Below are 20,530 nucleotides of genomic sequence, written 5' to 3'. Positions count from 1 at the left end.
TTGTTGTTTTTCAGGATTGAATCAGCATTGTTTTTGAATGAATTATTAAAACATGGAATTTCAGGAGGCAAAATCCTTCCGAAATGGACATACAGCATTTTGGAAGGGAAACCTTTTAAAAATACACACACAAACAGTCTGTTCTACATAGTAGCATATTTAATACAATCTGGGAATTCAGGAGGTATTTCAACTCACGGTCAAGAAAAAGACAAAAAAAACAGGTCGGATCTAACTGGTATAAATGACAGAGGACATTATAAAATACTTGGAATTATCAAAATATTTATCTATACAGTATGGGTTGTTCCAAAGTTGGACATGAACCTAGTTTAAAGTAAAGACAGGCCTTCCCTTCTACTTAAATGTTTTTTTTCTCTCTCAGTGAATTAAACTAGTTCCTGATAATTCACAAGCAAATCTATTGTTTTTTTTTAAACTTTCATTATTAAATATATTTATTTTTTGACACTAACTTAACAGATCATGTGCCCGAACTGTACACACCGACTTAATTTGCTTCTCAAAAGTTAGTTGAAAAGGCATCTTCACAGTTAGAAGCACATTAGTGTCAAAGTATAGCACCTGACCGCTAGCCTTCATGCCGACTCAGACTTTATCACTGCCGCTTTACGGAGCGTCTTCGCGTGCCACCGATCCAGGTTTCTGTTTGTATTACAGGCAGTTTTGCTCTAGAGTTTGTTCGCTGCAGTCCCTTTGAGGTTTGAGTGCGGGGGTCACACTTGACAGACCTCTGGTTGGAGAGGTGGAGAGGAGGAGGAGGAGTTTTTGGAGGAAAATACTGCAGTGGCGGCAGAGGCTTCTCTCTTCTCTGTCCACGTTAAAACCGTGGCGAAGGAGACGAGGGAAGTTTTTGGTGGGTGAGGAAGACCAGGTGCAGAGAGGCTCAACAGGAGCCGAGAGGAGGAGGAGCAGGAGGAGAGAGGAGAGAGGAAGAGGAGCAGCCTGTGGATCACTGCTGAGGCTGGAGGTACTGGTTTGTGAACGCCTCCAACTGTTTCTGCAGATCTGTGGCTTTATGTCTGAAGAGGAAAGGAAAACACGTTACACTCACCAGGCTGAAGTAAACTCTCGAGTCCAAACCTGTCACCAAAGCTGTAAAAACCTAATTGCCTGGTGATATTATAATAATGTAATAACATCTAGTATTTCCAATCCTCCTTCAACATCGAAGTTTACATCATCCGATCTTACAGTGACATCATATCCTCGTTTTACACCATGATCCTGACAGGACAGCAGTAGGCCTCCATCTTTAAGCACACGGTCCATAGAACTGTCCAACTTCATCTAAACTACATGTACAGTAATGATGTTTGTTTAACATCCATTTCAGTTATCTTTAAACTTTTTTTTTTTTTTGCTGAACATGCATGCCGTTTTCAAGATTTCCACACATTTCAAAATTCCATAATTTTCCCAGACTAAAATTTCTAAATTGAATTGAAAGACTTGTTTGTTAGACTCTTGTACAGTACAGTTCATGCTGACGAAGACAGAAAATTAGTGTCAGCTAGTCCATATTACCCTGGAACTGAAAACTATCCTTCACAACAACAAATATCACATGTGAATTGACAGTGGATAAAAACTACATCAATTGTGTAGTCATATGTATATCATGACAGAAGAGCAATATTTTCCATACTTCCCAAACTTTTCTGTGCAGTTCACAAACTTTTCAGGACCTGGAAATGATAAAATTCCTCATCCGTACTTTTTCAGACTTTCTACACCTGTTTTCCCAGCACTGCCCTGCTTCACATTCCTATAGTTACACACATTCACACTTAAGAGCTGCCCAGTAGGCTACAACCAGTCCTCTACTATTCATTCACTTTCCCCCCGACTAGATTTTCTGAGAAGGTCCAGGGGGATTCAAACTCGCAGCTTCTGCTCTTTCACACACTTCTCTACCCTTCAGGTTCCTGCTACCTCAGTGATAAAGGGAGCTGGACTGACCGTAGGGTCTTGGAGCGGCTCTGGACGGTCTCCAGCTGCTGTATCTTGGCTGTCAGCTGGCTGATTTCTGCCTCCAGCTCCTTCTGAGTCTGGTCCACCTGCTGACAGAGCCGAGCAAAGGTCGTCGCCATCTCCCTGGCAACACAGAGGGCACAGCGCCACACCGCTTATTTATTTAGCCCCGCTACAGACGGGAAGGCTGGGTGGGGCACAGGGGCGGCTGAGGCAGTGACGTGTGTGTGTGTGTGTGTGTGTGTGTGTGTGTGTGTGTGTGTGTGTGTGTGTGTGTGTGTGTAAATTAGGGAGGTTATGAAGGGTCAGGCTTTTGACCACGCTATTCCATAAATACAGTACTGTGCAAAAGTCTTAGGCATATGTCAAAGATATCCATAAAGCGAAGATGCTTTCAAAACTAATGAAATGAAAAGTTTCTGAATATCAAAAATTTACAATAAACAGCAGTCTAGTGACAGACTAATGCAGAAAACAAATAAACATCTAAGACTTCTAAGAAATTTATATAAAAAATCTAGGGTGGCTAAGACTTTTGCACAGTACTGTATATGTAATGAGACGAATACAAACTATTCTAAACATTTTGATGACATACATGCGAGGTTCTACATGCATCATCCAGTGACAAAGTTAATTATTTAAGCTGCAATTGCCATGGTGAAGAAAAGTTGCTATATTCTCCATATATATTAACACACATTGAATTAAACATTACAGAAGTCAAAATGACCATCTACTTTGTCACTGTCACATACAGTCTGAATACATGATGAGAAAAGTTTGTTCCACTCTCACACAGCACAGTAAGTGGTATCGGGACTTACTGTTGGACCTGGTGGCTACAGTTGGCGCTGGTGAAGCTGACGATGAGCTGCAGCTTCTCGGTGGCGTAATCCACAAACTGGCGCTTCAGAGTTCGCTCCTTGGCCTTCGTGGTCCAGGTGAGTCTCTCGTACAGGTACAGCAGGCCGTAGAGCGAGGCCGACAGGGCGATCAGCCTCCAGCCCACCGTCCGCCACACCTGGGGACAACCACAGATGGAAGCCGGGCTATAAGACTCAGGGTTTGTTTATTCCCCCCCCCCGCTATGGATCCATGTAGAGACAGGCTTCAGGAAGGTTAAAACTGTTTTCATAGCAAGGATGCTTGTAAATGCTAAAACTGCATACACACTGGCAGCAAACACAACAGGAGTTTGAACTGTAATCAATGAGATTCTTATTGTCTTTAGAATCAAATGTTTGTATTTTCACACCTGATATTCACATTGCACTGGTACAAAATAGCTTTATCCACATGCTATTAGTATCAAAAGTTGTTTGCTTTGTTGAAGTTGGCTGAATTCAATGCAGTAGGCTAGCTAGTCAGCAAGGTAAAATAACTTCATCATGATAAACATTATTTAGGAGTGTCTTGAAATTCCAATGGGTGGGGAATTTTTGTTCCAAACAGAGTACAAGCCGGAAAATGAGTTTTGAAAGCCAGACATTTCAGCACATAGCGAAGGAATAACTGAGTCACTGGTATTGATCAACAACCCTATCAAACCCCTGCAGACTTTTGGTAATTTGAGCTATGAGGCAGTAAAAATCTCACTTACAGCACCTTTAAAACCCACAGAGGTTCATTTTTAGACACTATGTTTAAGTTGATACCTACAACACATCCCAGATGTTGGCATGCAACAAGCCTAGTCTGCACAGGTCTGGAAGGTAACTCACCACTCCTCCGACAACGAGAACGCTCATGGAGGTGCGGGACGTGATGGATGCCACGTTGGTTGCCATGGCCACCATCACGTCCTCCTGAGTCATAACAGCTGTCTCCTGGTTGGGCAGGGCTACAGTGGAGGAGGGGGGTCCCGACGAGGGCGTACGGGCCACGGGCAGCGCGGGCCGGGAGATCTGGACAACGACACACAGGAGAAGTGTGAGATCTTTACAGGGTTCCGACACATTTTTCCATACTCTCCAGATCTCACTTTCTAGATATGAAGAGTTTTGTTTGGATTTGACGTGATGTAAGTTGACAGTGGCTGTGTAATATGACATAACTAGGCCACATCACTCCATAGGCAATAAATATCACAATTTGTGAAATGACAGTGGCTTTCCAACAACATAAAACATGTAGTTACAACAGTTTTTTCGCCTCATTTTTTATAGATTTTTACATACAACAAAATACCATCTAAAATTCTGAATTTTCGCTGGTGCCAATATCTTGATAGTTGTAAATCAGGATCAGATTGTTAATCAAATATTCCTCTGACTAGTCACACATAACTGGGGCTACTTTGGAAGATAACCAATCACAATCAACTTAGCTGGTAAAGTATTGAAAATAGCTGTTGAAGTCATGAATTCTTATCCTGTTTAGGGGCCTCCATCCAACTGTGGCTCTTTCCAAACCGTACCTGGAAGTTTTGGTCCACCAGTTTGAGGGCTCTCTGTGCGTTGACGGGACCCAGGAAGCGGTGGACCAAACATGACCAGCCCAATGAGAACTGGAACTCAATGTTCTCCTGGAAGTCGCTACAGAGCGTGGCGCAGTTCAGGTCGTAACTCAGGTCAAACTTCCTGCTAGGCACCAGCATGTGGATCTGGCTCTGGACAGCAGGGGGAAGCAGAGGGAGCATGCTCTCTGACAGAGAAAGAGGAAACATGGAGCGTGAGGATTATAGTTATAGCAAAGAGAATAGATCATGGATGCAAAATCATGGAGAGTGAAAAAGGTGACAGATACCAGGGCAGACACAAAACCAAGGAAGGAGTCAACAGCATTTATGAGCCGTGTGAACATGTGTAGTTTGCTTAATGTGCATGTCTAAGTTCTTGAAATTTGAACTCCTAATTATGCATATTTATGGAAATCATGTTTTATTCTGCTAGCTAACTTCGATGTGACAGTGACGTGTAGTCATGAATATTTATGTGAATAACAGCAGCCAGAGGGGACTCACTATAATACTGTATAGACTGAATAGATACAGCTTTGGTCTCTACCTAGCTTCCTCATGTGGGCAACCTTGGGAAGTAGTTGAGAATGTAGGAGTGGAGGATTTACCTGAAAACCTGAAAACTACATATCTCAAATCAAACAAGAAGAGCAGACACAACAGCATCTACAGCTGGATTGGTCACCGTAACGTTCATTTTTCTCCAAAGGTCAAGCAAATCTAGCCAGGAAGGGGTCTGTAGTAAATTTGATTTGAACGAGCCATTTCCTGCTCCTCTTATCCTCTCCTTGAAATCACACCACTATTTCATAACAGTGCCTGGGGGCCTGTTCATAGGAGGACGCATTAACACCTCATCCAACATCACTGTCATTGAGCACAGCTTGCATGCGTGCCTGACATAATGACGCATGAGTAGCATGATGTGGCGTGGGGTGATGCCATTAAGCGAGGTGAGTAAATATAGCCGGGCGCTGGGTGTCGCAAACCATAGCCCGAGTGCCCAAAAGGTTTTGCCTATCTTTAGCACCTCCCTCTGAATGAGAATGTGAGTGAAAACACAATGGTGGACTGAATAAATCTGGGGTGGGTTCATTTTCTATGGAAAACATTATTATTTCCTTTTATTATTATCTTTTATTATAATATCATCAAGTGCATGAAGGAAAAGTTTGGAGGAGAGAACAATTTTAAATAACCAATCATTAACACAGATCTTGATTATACTCCTTTTCTATAAGAGTTATGACATTATGGTTATGAGTTTCGGATTGTTTTTTTTTTTCCTTTCTTTTTGATGTATGTGGGGGGGTACCGGTGCCTAGTACTCTTCTTTTCGTATTGGAAACACTGTATGTACGTATTGGATGTAAACACTGTAGATATGTGAATGTAGGTCATGGGTATGTGACAAAAAAAAATCATTTCCTGGTGATGTGACCTAGAGATTATATATGGCACCTGTTATATGCATGGTTATATGGCATCGGTGCTTTTTAAATAATTTTAACATGTGTATCCTATGCATTAGCCAATAAATAATAAAGGTTTTTTAGTTTTTGTATGGGAAGAGTGGCCTGGACACATTTTTTCTGCTGAAACATGAGCCTGTCACCCAAGCTTCAATGAGCACCTTTCCATACTACATACTACAATTTTGGCTCTCATTTGTACTCTCTATCATTTTTTTTTACAATTCATTTTTATAGGATTTCTGCTTTATTAGACAGTATAAAGTAGAGAATGAAAAGAAAGATGAAACAAAACGATTCTTCTTGGATTTGAACCAGGACAAGCTGAATGCTGTGAACCTTACCCTCTGGGCCACTGAGTGTACAAAATATTAGGAATGACTGCTGACCAGGTGAAAGCTATAATCCCTTATTGATGGCATCTATTAAATTCACTTTGATCATGAAAGAAGATGTAGTTGAAGGGGAGAAGACAAGTTCAAGAAGGATTTTTACTGTAAGCCTTGAGACGACCGAGACGTGGATTGTGCAACCAAATATTAGGAAGGTAGACTCGCTATTTTGTACACTCGGTGTGTTTGCTGTTACATTACCCATCATGTCTTTCTGAGAAGACTGGACAGAGGCATCGATGGCGTTGGTGCAGCGGAAAGCCAGGTTCTTGCCCATGCCCTCCTCCACATGGGACAGCAGCTCCTGTCAAAGGTCAGAGGCCAGATGGAAACAGTCAAAGTCTAAGAAATATAGCGAACAGTGTAAACGTCACTCCTGGAGTATTTGACTGTATCAAATCAAATTAATTGCTTGCCATTAGAGAAACCATACTGTAAGTAAACATTATCAATGCACATCAATTAATTGCCATTACTAAGTTTTGAGTTGAATCAATCTGAATCACTCTGACTGGCAGCAACATTCAATATAGCGATTTCTACTTCTGGAGATGTTGGGCCATCAAGTTCGACTGGTTTGTCCCATTGCTGTATATATTGTTAATACTGTAAAAAAAAATGTAAGCTGTGCATGTGTATAGTGACACTGATTTGCTAATCAATGATTTGGGGGATTTATGTACTTTTTACTGATGAGGGACTACTTTCCTGTGGAGTGCTACACCCAACAATTAGGTGTCATTGGTCCCCTATACATATTTATACACCTTGTGTTTCACACTGCCAGCATTTGCCTGAAGAAACTCTGGTCGAAACATTGCTACCAGTAAAGTGATAAGGGAGCAGAGTCCCAGTGTGTGGATATCTATTTTTGTTTGTTCCATTTCGTTGCGTTGTCTCAGCACACGGCCGAATATGTGGATGTGCATACTTTGCCTTTTTTGATCCTCATCACTGCACCTACACCTTGCACCTTGCACCTTGCACCTCATCCCCTTTCAGTGATCTGTATTGCATACTGGTCCGACAGTAAACAAACACTAATGTATACACAAGACGACACCGATCAACCCCCCCTAGTTTTGAACACCACATCAAATCACTGTGACTGAAAGCACAAACACTCCTCTGACCGTTTGTTTGCCCCTGCCAAAACTCATCCACAGTTTTCTCTTGGTGCTGCTATTATAATAAAGTGAAACTAAAGTGAAAGATGAATAAGTGAGGCGGAAACAGGTTTTGAGGTTGTCCTTCTCCTTACAGACTTGTAGATCTTGAGGACGTGATGTGAGGGGTGGAAGTCGGCGTGGAACTCGTCGACGATCACGTTGAGACGGCAGATCTCCTCTCCCATGGCGCTGGACACCTGGATGAAACACAACCACAGTTAACAGTCAGCTAAAGAGCCGCACCTCTGGAGCCGGTACGTCAGGATGCAGCGTCTTGCTCATCTCAGGTCCTCTGGTTGAATGATTGTCTCCCTCCTCACTATGACACCTTTCTGCCCCAATGTTTCATTTTTCACCTGCAGAATGTATGTGAGCTTCGTAAAATTGGTCAACTTTGGTGGTAAGACCGGAATCGAGGTCCCCTGATTTCAAAATGGGGCCTCTAGAAAAACTCCTAATCAAACCAAAATAACCAATGGTAATTATTTTAAGGTGAGCATCTACCTCCAGTTTCTTTTAAAATGTTCCTAAGTCACTGAAATCTATGCAGTTTGTCTAGACACAGCTGTCATCATGCTTGGTTTCTGTCCCGGAAAGGAATACATTTTTTGCTCTCTGTCAAAGCTGTAAACTCAAATGTGATAGGACAACTTTTGTACGTTTTATATTTTGCGGTCACAGGTAATCTCAGTATTCACTCCCCTAACAAAAACACCACACAACCCCAGTTTCTGAGGTATTTTCATGGACACTTTGACAGGACACACAGCAGCTGCTCCACCAGTTGTCGACTGCGTTACCTTGGCCTCCACCTCCTCACTGATAGCCTTGATCTTCTTCTTGATGTCGTCGATCAGCAAGTTGAGCTGGTTCTTGACAAACGCCAGCCGGTCCATCTGATACTCCCTGTCCTCGAGCGCCGCCACTCTGAAGCCCCGCCCCACCAACAGGAAATTATGTCACAAACCCAAAAGAGTGGCTACACAGTTTAACAGCCTTTTTCAAAAGAATGGGGTACAGGTATAGGAAATGCAAAGATGTAGAGAGAATGTAGTGTATGTGATTTTGTGCGTATCCACTACTAATTCTATCACCCATTTTACCCGTTAATTCAATACAGTATGATTCAAAGATTGTGCCACTAAGACATTTAGAAAATAGCAGAGTTTCTTGGAAGCTTCATACTACACAAAGAGACAGTACCAGTGCTATGAGACATCCAAGAAAATCCATCCGAAACAACCCGCTCCCACTAAAAGAGCAGGAGAAAAAAAACAAATGGACGGAACAGGATACCCACCTCTTCTCCGCTGCCTCGATGTTGATGGCGTCCATGATGCCCTGGACTGTTTCAGTGATCTGCTTGGCCCTGATAGTGTGCTGCTCAAACTTTGTTTTCACTGCTGACTGCGAGATACACTCCTGCGAGGCCATAACACACAAGTTACTGTGACGATTATAGGGGCTGCTGCAGCGAGAGTGCAATACACACACACACGCTGCCAGGGACAAAGAGTGGACAAGATAGACACCTGCTGCTGCAACGTATAGAGAGAAAATGGAAACACGAGGGTGAAAATGACAGCAGCAGTGTGTGTATCTTGCATCCCACAGCTCCACATTTGTTGTAATGTCACAGTAATGTGTTGGTGAGGCAACAGCAAAATCATACAAACATATAAAGTAAATACAACCAATACAACACATAAAAAGGAAATAAGACTATTTGTAATGTGCATGATATGACTAGGTATGTTGTGCTGTTTTGGGGCACATAATGTAATGGGGTACATATGCATGGGGTAAATACATAATGTTATTTGATATTTAAGAATGGACTAGGCATAAATGTTTGACAGCACTATTATGTAGAGCTTTGTGATTTAATACATTGTCCTGTAGAATTACTGGATTCAGGAGAACAATTCTCAACCCTTTTGCAGGGTAAAATAATCTTAAGTACATAAAATCCTTGCTGCTTAGCTCTCTTTTTTTTTTTACCTAGCACTTCTCCATCATACATGAACTCTCTGACTTTTGCAATCCTTATTATATGTTGCTTGTCATGTTGATAATCTAGAAATAAGCCTATTTAACAGCTGAATTCATTGAGAGTCATTCCAGATAGGAGTGTCAGCTGAGGGTCTAAAATGTAAATGTAAATAATTGTTTAGCAAATTTCCAATAGTTCACTGAATAACACAAAAATAATCCACCCCAGTTAAAAACAAAACAGCTCAACAAGATGCAACAAAACACAGGCAAAGAAACTCAACAATCAAAATTAAAAAGACACACAACAAAATGAAAGTGGAACTGAAAGAAACGGATGTCCTCGCCTAAGTAAATCTAGACTTCAGCAATGAAGACGCAGGATGATGGAAAATGCACAGTGATTGGTCTAGGGGGCTCTGTGGGGGGTCAGACTGTAGCTGGGTGTTTGGTGGAGAGATACACCCGCTCCGGCATGGTGTGAAGTTGGGGCAACCCACAGTGTGGGGTCACAGAGAGAGTAGTTAACTGGTAATGTCTGCTGTTATGGTTAGGAAAAGGACTTTGGTTGCTTCTCTAATTCAACTTCTTTCAACATTCAATAGCCACAAGTACACATTCTCACACACACACACACACACACACACACACAAGTAGACATACAGACTGGCGTCATAGTATCACCAGCCAACTGAATTTCTTACCTGTAGTTTTTGTAAGAGAAATGATTAAGCACAGGTTGGCTGCCTGTCAATTCAGTTAGTAGAATTGACAGATTACCAGGCATAACCAAAATTGATCACCAATTTACCATGGTGTTAACCTCCAGGTCTGAATGCCAGAAATAACATGTTCACATGCAGGTTATTTCTCACTGGTAGTAGCCAGAGAACGTCAAAAGATTTGCCTAGCTCTTTATCATGCACCGACCTCAGTGTTTATCTGCCTGGCCATGTCATCCGAGTAGCCTGCTGTGTTTGACTTGATTTGAATATACACTGATTTCACCTCAGCTTTGGTCCCGGGAGTGTACTTGTTGAGCTATCTTTCAAGTGAATGCGAACATACCATTTTATAATCAAATTTATGCCGTGAAATCTTGAAACTTGGCTTTCTTTTGTTCATATTCCTCTGGATTCAGACAGGAATTGTGAATTGTGAGTAATTTAAGGAAGACATGTGAAGACACTGACTGACACACACAGACACACACACACACACACACACCTCAAACCTCCTCTCAAAGCTCTGGAACTCTTTCAGTCTCTCCTGGAAGCCCTCAGCCAGCGCACCACCTGTTGGATAGATTGATCATATTAAATATAAAAATGACACCTAACATTACACAAATACACTTCACAGGTACACATCTTTCCTACACCGAGCTATGTACTGAAAAACATAGGAAACATAGGGAAAAAGCCTGCAGAAAAATGTGTGATGTGCTTTTTCAGCATCAGTAAATTGCCCCAATACTCTGGATTATTCAATCTCCACCTACAAGAAACCTGCCGGAGAAAAAAGAAAGATGAGATCCATGGGCACAATCCAGGAGAAGGTGCCAAGCTAAAAACAGAGCTCATAAGACAAGCTTCCTGAGTTCATTAAAAGGTCAAAGACAGCCAGCTGATTACACAAGTGGCTCACTGGTCCCATGTGAGTGTCGGTGGTTGTAGCTGCAGCTGATAACATACCTCAGTCTGATAGTTTTATAGCTTGGCTAGGGTCAAGTAGGTGTTATTTGGAGGAGTGCTGCACAGTGGGAACAACCAGAATAACAATTGGATTACTTTTATTATCCTGAAAACAAGAATTTAGGGTACGTCAATTAGGGTATGACGACCGATATGGGTTTTTGAAGGCAGATACCGATATTTTTAGAATGAAGTGGCAGACAGCTGGTGGAGTGATACAAGTATATATACACACATACAGTCTGACAAGTGAACTTACTATTCTCACTGAAAGCGATTAGACTTTTCCTCTAAAGGAACATAAACACATAACACACACACACACACAGTTTCCTCATTCTCTCCCTTCAACACAAATACAGCCTTAGCTACAGTGTGAAGGCTCACCGGTTTCGGGCATGCCCTGCGCACGCTGCATACGGGAGTTGAGCACCTCTTTAGCGGAGACGAAGAAGATGCGGTTGGGCGCCTGATCACGGTCCACCACCTTCAGCTCCTCTACCAGGAAGTTGACACATCGGTCTGTGTGCTGCTTCCTCACCTGGAGGAAGAGGAGACAGATTTTGTTGCTGTGACATTACTTTAATGTTTCCGCAATAACGGAACTCCTATTGTAAAAGAAATCGAATTGGCACCAAAACATAAACAAGAAGTGAAGTCAATTAAATTCTACACATTTAGAGATAATATCTTAGCTATTGGACAATATTTTAGCCATTCTGAAATGAAAACTTTGTAAATAATACAGTAGTATATTGTGCTCTTGAAACTGTACTTGACTTCATTCTAAGAGACCTAATGAATGCAAGAGATAGACGGTGGACTCACATCATCCATGTACTCTGGCTCGTTTGCCGAGGCGTCCCAGCGGTTGTTGAGGATGAAGATGTTGGGCTTCGACAGACGTTCGTTCACTTTGTGGAAGAAGTGTTTTTCCTAAATGGCAGTAAAAGGTGAAGAGAGAAGGGTAAGAGTTATCAATGATGTTTAAAGGTTGTTGAAATCAGTGAAAAGATATTGCTCTTTTTATCAATATTGCTTTTTCTCTGAGATCAAAGAACACATTAACAATCTACTGTCTTCTACTTTCCAGGAAATTGCCTGATGAAGACCTATGTTGGATCAAATCATTGTATGTTAGTTTTGGCTCCAATAAGTAGAGAAATGGCACCTAATTTACTGTTGATTCACATTCGACCCAAGGACCTAGGCTGGCTTTATGAACATGTCTGCTTTGTCCAGGAACATGGACATTCATTTCTAAATGTTTTTGTTGTAATGTGGGGGTTGTGACATGATAAAATGGATAGGTTTTGCACACAGAGGCAGGATTCAAGCTCTCACCGGCACATGAAGCCTTTTCTGTTACTTCAGTACCTTTTCATTACCTACACACGCATGGATAACATCAAGCCCTGGGTTCATTTCCACTGAGCAGCAATGTGGGAAATGTGTCCTTTCCCTTTAAGAGCTGAGGCCGGGATAAGAAGCTCTGATCGACTGTGTGTCCAGCTTCACATAGCATGAATGCCTGAGCAGACAGAAACAAGAGCGGCGCCTGTGTGTTGCTGTTTCAAAACAGAGTCAGCCACATTCCCTGCTCTGTAATAAGCTCAGGATAGGAAGCGTCCACACTGGCCCCTTCATTATAATTTGGTACATAATTCAAAACTTACCTCCGTCAAGGGTAAGGATGCATGATTATGGCTAAAATGATAATCCTAAAATGAAATTGGAGTATTGGAATATTCTACGATTATCAAATGTGGAAACTAAAAATGCAATATACAATTAAATCTGATTATGCAACCCTGGACAACCCGTTTTCTTATGCAACAGGTATAAAGAGGAAAATACCTTTGAAGTCATAATCATGACTTTTGAATATGAATACCACTAGGTTTCACCTTGTGCAGGTCCTTTTGATACAGATATTCTTACTGCAAAACAGTATATTATCTCGAAAAGAGAGACAAAATTGATCAATGGTAAGAAAAATTGTATAAAAAAAATCTCCCAAATAAAAAAGATGCTTTTAATCAGTGTGCTCGACCTCCTAGCCACGCACTGTAATCACACCAATCTCTGACTGGCAGCTTTGATTGGACAGATCTGTTGATGCCAAGATGGGATTGTCCAGTCGCCAAGTAAGACGGTGCAACAGTTTACGCCTGATTTACAAGATCAAGCCAGGGGATCTGGAGAGAATCCCTTCACTCTGGAGGCACGTGCAACTAGTACCGATGATTGGATAGAAGGGTCAGTGGCACACTCACTACGGTTATGTAGAGCAGTGGTTCTCTACCTGTTTTGGCTTCTGACCCTTTAAAACGAAGCAATGGCTATTCGCAACCCCCCATCACAGGTGTGCATATGGTGGTGAACAGTTCAGCCAAAGAATGACCTTTTGAGGTGGTTTCATTTCATTTAGTATCAGAGGAGGCCTAGACTAAAAACTATTCAGTATTTCATGAGAAAAAAGCAAAAAAGAGCAAAAAACTTCCCGATATCCTGACCCCCAGGTTGAGAACCACTGATGTAGAGGAGGCTACTGAACTGCCTATCCAGCACTTCTAAAAAGGTAGTGAAATCTTTGCAACAGCTTTTTATGTGATAAAACACTGCACGACACCATTTCATATGTTGGAAGATTAAATTAGTCCAATTCAAATATTATTCAGCTGTGTGTCATCCAAGACACTCTGAAGATGTAAATTGGGTTTGAACTAAGGTACTGCCATATTATCAGCACTGTTAATGTAATCCATGATGCAGGATGACCATAATGACCACACCTACATACCGGGGTAAAATTTCTAGAGAAGATTCACCAGATGTGGGCTTTAAAATTGTAATTACCGTGTTCATTAGCGTGGACTCAGAGTTGGCCACCAGTACAAAGACATCAGCATCCAGGCAAAACTTGTCGATCCAGCTGTCCAGTTGTGACGTGACGTCTGTCCCGGGGCTAAGGAGTGGAAGAGAGATCAAGAGCAACATGAAGTGAGTTTGAACCTCTGAAGCCCTGCTGAGGAGAGAATCTTGAGTGGGGAAAAATCCTTCTCAAAACAGTTAAAAAATAGGATATAGTGAGGGTAAGAAACAGACTACAATATGTGATTAATTTGAAAATTTACCAGCCAGTTTCACCGTTTTACCAGCAAACAAGGGTTTTAGAGTAAAATAGGACCTATGGTGGCTGGTGGCAACCTCCAACATCGGTTACAATGCTCATCAGAGCTTCAGGCAATCTAGACATTTACAGTATACAAAGCTACTCAGGTGGCTAAACAGTGTAATGTGTTGGGCCTGTGGATTCTATAGCCAAGTTTAGTAAACACAATCTAGATACTGAGAAGTCAAGCCACACCGCAGTGTTTAGGAAATATGCATACACACTGTGTGAATGGTGTTCTATTTTTACACTTACACATCACAATAAGTTCTTGCAGTCCATAGTAGGGATGCAGTGATGCCAATATCAAGCTGATACTAGGCTTAAATAGAATATCTGTGTTGGAAAATTACTGTAATACTAAGATCAAATACCAAGGCACATGGGAAAAATGGCAGAAATCAAAGCAACTTAATTTTCTGCTTTTTTCCCTCTTGATCTTCATTTTTAAAAATTTTGTAAATATGTTACTTCCATCTGTAAATCTGATCTGATAATTTGAATAGCTAACAATGCACATCTGCTCTGTAAATCTAATAATGTAGAGAGAGCCAATGTAGAGAGTCGTAAAATTGTAAATCTGTACACAGCAAGACTCTGTTAACCTGTAAATCTGTCAATATTCAACAGTGAGAACTCTTTCAAGCCAACTGGAGGTTTGTATTGGCACGATGACGACACTAAGGTTTTATCTAAACTATTTTGTTGTATCTTATCTATATCCTTTTATTTGCTGCTGAAATGACCCAGATTCCCCATCAGGGACCACAAAACTTATGCTGTAAAAATGGATCAAGTTATTTTGGTCAGTGTTCAATATTATGTACATTACATCTGACTGTTAACGAGGCCATTTCAGTCTATAGCTAAAAAATATTCTTTACAACATGACCATTACAACATGTAAAATGCCAATGTGTCTACATACATCTACATTAAATGTGTATTCATATGTCCACTGGGATTAAACTATTATTCTGTATTTTTCTGGACTGTTTTGTGCAATTCCCAAATTTTTTAAGACCTAGAAAGGATCAAATAGACATTCCCATACTTTTCCAAGCTTTCCCGGTTACCTGTCTACGAGCACCAGGTCGTCTCGGAGCAGAGCACACTTGGTCTTTGGCCAGAAGACACGGACCAGGCAGCCGGCGTCCAGACTCTCATCCATGTGGAGCGCGTGAGCCAGCTGGTTCACCGTCTACAGAAGGGTTGAATAAACAGCTGTTAGTGTAATAACTTCCCATAACATAAAACCAGTCTGCAGCTAATACTGTAACAATCTTGTTAACATAATACATTTTCCATGTAATAAAGGTTGGCTACCGCTAACGTAATGACTTCCTGTTAATATAATAATTATTACATTATTGGGTTTTATTATATTAAATCCCAATTCTTTTTTCAAATTTTTGTTTTCCCTTTTTCAGACGTAACATTGTACATAATTACCAAATTTGTGAATGGTGAACAGTGGATGAACAGAGTGAACAGTTGTAAATAGAATTTTGACATATAATTACATTATCAGTTTGGCTATTTCATTTTTGGAAACTGAAAATTTTAGACTTACATGGAATGAAATCAAATCCAATATTGTAATAATTATTACATTAACAGGAAAAACATTGTTAGGTAACTTTCATGACATTAATGGTAAATATTATGTTAGCAGGATTATTACACTATCAAATGCAAATTGTATTTACGTTAATGGTTTATTACATCAATAGGAAGTTATTGCATTAAAAGTTGTAACACTTTTCTCCTGACACTCCCCTGACTGTTCCATGTAAAAACATTGGACTGATTAATGTGGCAAATTGTTAAGACAATGTAAAGCACAGATGAGCATAGCCACAAGGTTTGGATTAAATTGCTCCCATCTGTGGAAAACTCTTATTATTCTTTCTAACCCATGTCACCTCCAGCCAGTTCAGCAGAGAGCGGAGAACCCCACACCAGGCACTTCAGACACCTGACACCACAGTAAACATCCTGCATTACTGTGTCAGTTCAAACATGGCTTGAGGGTCAGCTGATATTCACTCAGTTTACACACACCAGCCACCGGCAAAATGCTGTTCAATTTTGGCAGTGGCTATTAGTTTTTCCTACTCTACCAGCCAGCCTGGCAAGTAACTAAACATCATTCATCATTCACTTTTGTATCCTTATCATAGTTGGCAGGAAAATTAAAGAAAATGGCAGGTGAATTCTGGGATTTACTGTGGCCCATAAACGAAGTTAATTTCCTGCCTTGGTCTTTTTCAATTCAAAACACACATGCACACACACACACACACACACTTCTGTTATCTCATAATGATGGGCTTTTATAATTTTTAATTGTACTGTTTATGTCCTTGCCGTTGCTCTAAAGCACTGTGTAAACTTGTAAAATGCGTTTTATGAATAAAACTGATTGACAAATGGATGTCTTATCTGGCCTTTTAATGCCACCTGCAGTATCAGACAACAGGAATGAGCATCTGAAGTATGAGCCTGGCTCTGTTATCAGGCTGAGGAGGAGGGAACTTAATCAGCTTGTATCCTCAGTCGTGTGACCTGTTTGAGTACACTTCCACAACTATAGCTAATATCTTCAAGCCCGCCAATTATGCTTCTGCCCTTTTGACCGCCATAAAAACACAAACTCCATGCTTAACAGATTCAACACGAGCTGAGACCAGTCAATCAACAGAGAGAAATGTCAGAAGGGGAAACATCACCCATCAGATTTCTGAACAGAACAATGTAAATGGGTGACAATCGTTTAATGGCAACAGATGGTCCAATTAGTGGACATGGCACACAGCCAGTAGGGATCTGGTGTGTGTGTGTGTGTGTGTGTGTAAAACCTATAACCCCTATCGCTCCAGTAGAGGTGCTCAGTTGCCAATACTAGAGGACAAGTTGTCCTAAGCAGCTTCCAGGTGTCACTATGTATAAATGTATGAATGGGAGAAAGGCCGCTGCTCAAAAAGAGCCCATGTGCTGAGCAAAAAGGTTATAAAAAAAACAAACCAAAAAAAAAAAAACCTTGATGCTCTTCTCCTCATCCGAACCCTCTGTCTTGAGGAAGGCCTTGTCTTCGTCGGTGCCCTCCACACTCAGGAAGCAGTTGGTGGTGTGGCCAATGCCGCTGGGCAGCACCCGGTCCCTCAGCATGGCATTGATCACTGTGCTTTTCCCATTACTCGTCCTAGGGGCAAATAACAGGGTCAATAACTATGCATTCATGCAGCCAATAATTTGCTCTTGTTACAAATGAAATCTAACAACTCAACCAGCCTAGGGTGACATAACTAGCTACAAATCAAATTGAATCTTCTGATTTTCTCACACACATTAACAGTTAATACAATCCTACAGTGTGATTACTAATCACACTGAGATGTATGTATTCCCCGTAAGAAGCTCCAATTTATCACAGAGTCAGACAAAGGAAATCACTTTTATCTTTGATGCATCTGCTGCTTGTGAACTGGATTCACAGGCTTTCGTTTATATCAATGGAGAGGAAGAGCGGCAAGAAGTGCAGAAAGTCCAGAGCTAGGTTATCTACTTTGTAGCCCATTTAAAGGCAGAGTCTAAAACTCATTAATGCAGAATGGGTTTTAAATGATAAAAGATGGGTAAGATAACTAAACAATGGGCTGTCAAGGACACTACTGAAAAAATGAAACCAAAAGCAAAATAGTTTCTTAACGTGTCATTATCCATCTGTCATGCTAATAATTTGGGGAATATCATTAATTTATTTATAATAATTATTAATTATTATTATTATTATTAATTTACACAGCCAGAACAGCATTACCTCAATTATATTATGTCAGTTCACATAATGTCACTCTGTTCATCAACTGTTCACCAATACGCTTATAAGGGAGGCAGTTAATATATTGATTATTTCAACTCTACTGACTCTCTCGCATCAAACACGTTTAAACAATAGTCATACAAACAGAGCATGAAAGGTGGATAAACCAGAATCGATGGCTTTACCTGCCAAAAAAGGCCACCTTCATGTGCCTGCGTGCCAGCACCTCTTTAATGACAGCCAGTTTGTCAGCATACGACTGGATCTCCATCTTTTGGTCCTGACTTGCGATGTTCTCCAGAGCTTTATTCTCACAGGTTTCTGTCCGAAACACACAATCAAACAAGATGAGGGAAAACACACTTACCTCCTTACACATCCAGATGTAAAGAGCCGACTGACAAACAATAAACAAATCAAACAAAGCCTCTCACCTTCTACAAACCCTGAGCTTTCTTCCACATACTCCAGTAGCTGTTCAAATACATCACTGATCTTCTTCTTGGCCACAACAAAATGCTTCAGAGGAGAGAAATCCCCCCTAGCTGAATCCATCCGTCTGAGTGGAGGGGCTGAAGCCATGGTTTCCAATCTGGACGCAGAGAAACCACATAGATAGAGAGTTATGACTAGCATCACGGCCAAGCCACCATCATAACAACATATTGTTTAGCACAAGCTGGACGATTTATGTTTATCATAAGATTACAGTTAAACAACTTCTCCAGTACAGTTTTGAAATACACGGTATATTCTAACTATGGCAGGATAGCTAGCTGGCTGGCAAGTAAAGTAACAGTTAGCTAACGTAACGTTAGGTCATCTAGCTAGTAAAGACATTAACTTGAAGTGAAACTAACGTTAGCCGTTTAATTAACTTGTAACTTAGCTAACGTCCGCACGAGTTACAATGAGTAACTCTTGCCACATTAGCTAACTGATACCTTTGTTATCACATAACCTATGTTGTCTAGATAGATGCACATGCATAACATTTCTTTGCTATGCTTCAGTTAGCTAAGATTCATAATCCAGTGTTTTATAACGAATGGGCGCATGTTGACTTCTCGTGCTGCCAAGCTAGCTCCGCTAAACTACAAGCAATGCGGTAGCAAGCTAACATTAGCTAACCTGGTAGTATTCTTTCCTTACCACAGTCCAAAGACAGTCAATGTCCTCTTTTCATAACACAAACAAAACCTTTCAGCAGCGACAATATCCAATATCCCTGCAGTAAGGCCGGTTGAAAGGTTACTTACTGACAGCCTGGCTAACCTTCTATTGGTTATCCTTCCAGTTGCACCTGTCAAGTCAGACAAAATAGCAGTACTTACGGTAAAAGAGTTCAAAGTAAAAGCCTTATTGCCAAACACATTGCAGCGTTTTCATGTGGTTAGGTCGAAACTAGATATTCGTTAGGTCCTTGCTTACTTAAGTTGCGCATGTCTGAAATGCCTGTAGAAATATTTATAGGCCAGCGATTTCAATTTCACAGCATACATCGGTTTTACTAAAGGCCTTAGCTATCCTGTCACAAATTTTGTGCTTTTGTTGTCAAAGCAAAATTACTCAACTTCCGGTCTTGTCCTGGTTAACTGTAGCTGGCTTTACGCGGCATCCAGCTGCAGTAAGGACAGGGGGCGGGGTCAAGTGACGAAAAGGTTGGCGGGCAGCAGCCAATCAATAAGCAAAGAATGCATCCAACCCCTCGGGTCCCCCTGACTGGAGGTAAAACAGGATTCACGTCTGTAATAGCTCACCAAGGTTGTGATGGTTGACTAAAACTAAAACCTAAACATGAAAAAACATACAGGAAACTGAAATAAAATAAAAAGTGGAGTGTATGGAACATTTTTTTTTTACTTTTGTCCGGTTAGAAAAGCATCTGAAACAGCATTTAGACCATGAAGGGACACAAAAACTTTCAGTTGAAACCCAGACTAATGAATATTTTTTTAGGATTTGAAGCTGTGGATGACACTGACAGGCTGATATACGAGATTTCATTGAAGGCCAATATCAGCAAACCAATATATCAGTCTAAACCTAATATCTACCAGTGAAATAATTGCCTATTATATCTTTTTACCAGGCTAGATTAGAGAGAAGTAATACATGTGTCTTCCTCTCTTTCAAACAGCACAAATCCCTATAGGGAATATTACAGTGATTTGTCCAACACTCCTGTGGACTCGTACACCAAAGTTGGGGCAATTCATGAACTGAATTGAGAATGCATGATAAATTGCAGTTCAATTCCTGGAGTTGGAATTGCATCCAGCTCTAAGGAAACAGAATTGGAATTTAATTGGAATGAGAGGAAACAGAATTGAATTCCATTAAATTCCATGAAA

At 40.9% G+C, this 20,530-nt stretch overlaps 1 protein-coding gene across 3 annotated transcripts; it reads right to left on the bottom strand.

Moving 5' to 3' along the window:
* Positions 1 to 159: 159 nt before the first annotated feature.
* mfn1b (mitofusin 1b) lies at positions 160 to 19,466 on the bottom strand. 3 transcript variants are annotated; one of them, XM_071543626.1, is made up of 18 exons: positions 19,436 to 19,466; positions 18,611 to 18,768; positions 18,362 to 18,497; positions 17,393 to 17,555; positions 15,427 to 15,551; positions 14,035 to 14,143; positions 12,004 to 12,111; positions 11,563 to 11,716; positions 10,709 to 10,776; positions 8,790 to 8,911; positions 8,290 to 8,416; positions 7,582 to 7,686; positions 6,522 to 6,624; positions 4,415 to 4,641; positions 3,720 to 3,902; positions 2,823 to 3,019; positions 1,984 to 2,118; positions 160 to 1,043 (listed from the first exon to the last, which is right to left on the bottom strand). In XM_071543626.1, exons 2-18 carry the CDS (start codon positions 18,756 to 18,758, stop codon positions 974 to 976), a joined length of 2,280 nt encoding a protein of 759 aa, XP_071399727.1. In that variant the 5' UTR covers positions 18,759 to 18,768; positions 19,436 to 19,466; the 3' UTR covers positions 160 to 973. The 3 variants fall into 3 exon arrangements, with proteins under 3 accessions (XP_071399727.1, XP_071399726.1, XP_071399728.1); XM_071543625.1 differs by having other exon boundaries at positions 19,329 to 19,458; XM_071543627.1 differs by lacking the exon at positions 19,436 to 19,466 and adding an exon at positions 19,308 to 19,335.
* Positions 19,467 to 20,530: the final 1,064 nt, after the last annotated feature.

Source organism: Centroberyx affinis, unplaced genomic scaffold, assembly GCF_046629955.1.
Source record: "Centroberyx affinis isolate AG114_WGS23_722 - 3 ecotype Tasmania unplaced genomic scaffold, CSIRO-AGI_Caff_v1 ptg004359l_1, whole genome shotgun sequence".
NCBI classification, from domain to species: Eukaryota; Metazoa; Chordata; class Actinopteri; order Beryciformes; family Berycidae; genus Centroberyx; species Centroberyx affinis.
The sequence above is the reverse complement of the archived record's forward strand: the minus strand, read 5'-3'. Positions and strand labels throughout refer to the sequence as shown.

What these genes read in the sequence shown, in the direction of transcription:
- mfn1b (XM_071543626.1), bottom strand. Translation starts at nt 18,758, where the DNA reads ATGGCTTCAGCCCCTCCACTCAGACGGATGGATTCAGCTAGGGGGGAT. An exon ending in AAGGTGGCCTTTTTTGGCAG is followed by an intron (nt 17,556 to 18,361) that starts GTAAAGCCATCG and finishes ATTTGCCCCTAG; the next exon opens with GACGAGTAATGGGAAAAGCA. An exon ending in ATGAGGAGAAGAGCATCAAG is followed by an intron (nt 15,552 to 17,392) that starts GTTTTTTTTTTT and finishes ACCCTTCTGTAG; the next exon opens with ACGGTGAACCAGCTGGCTCA.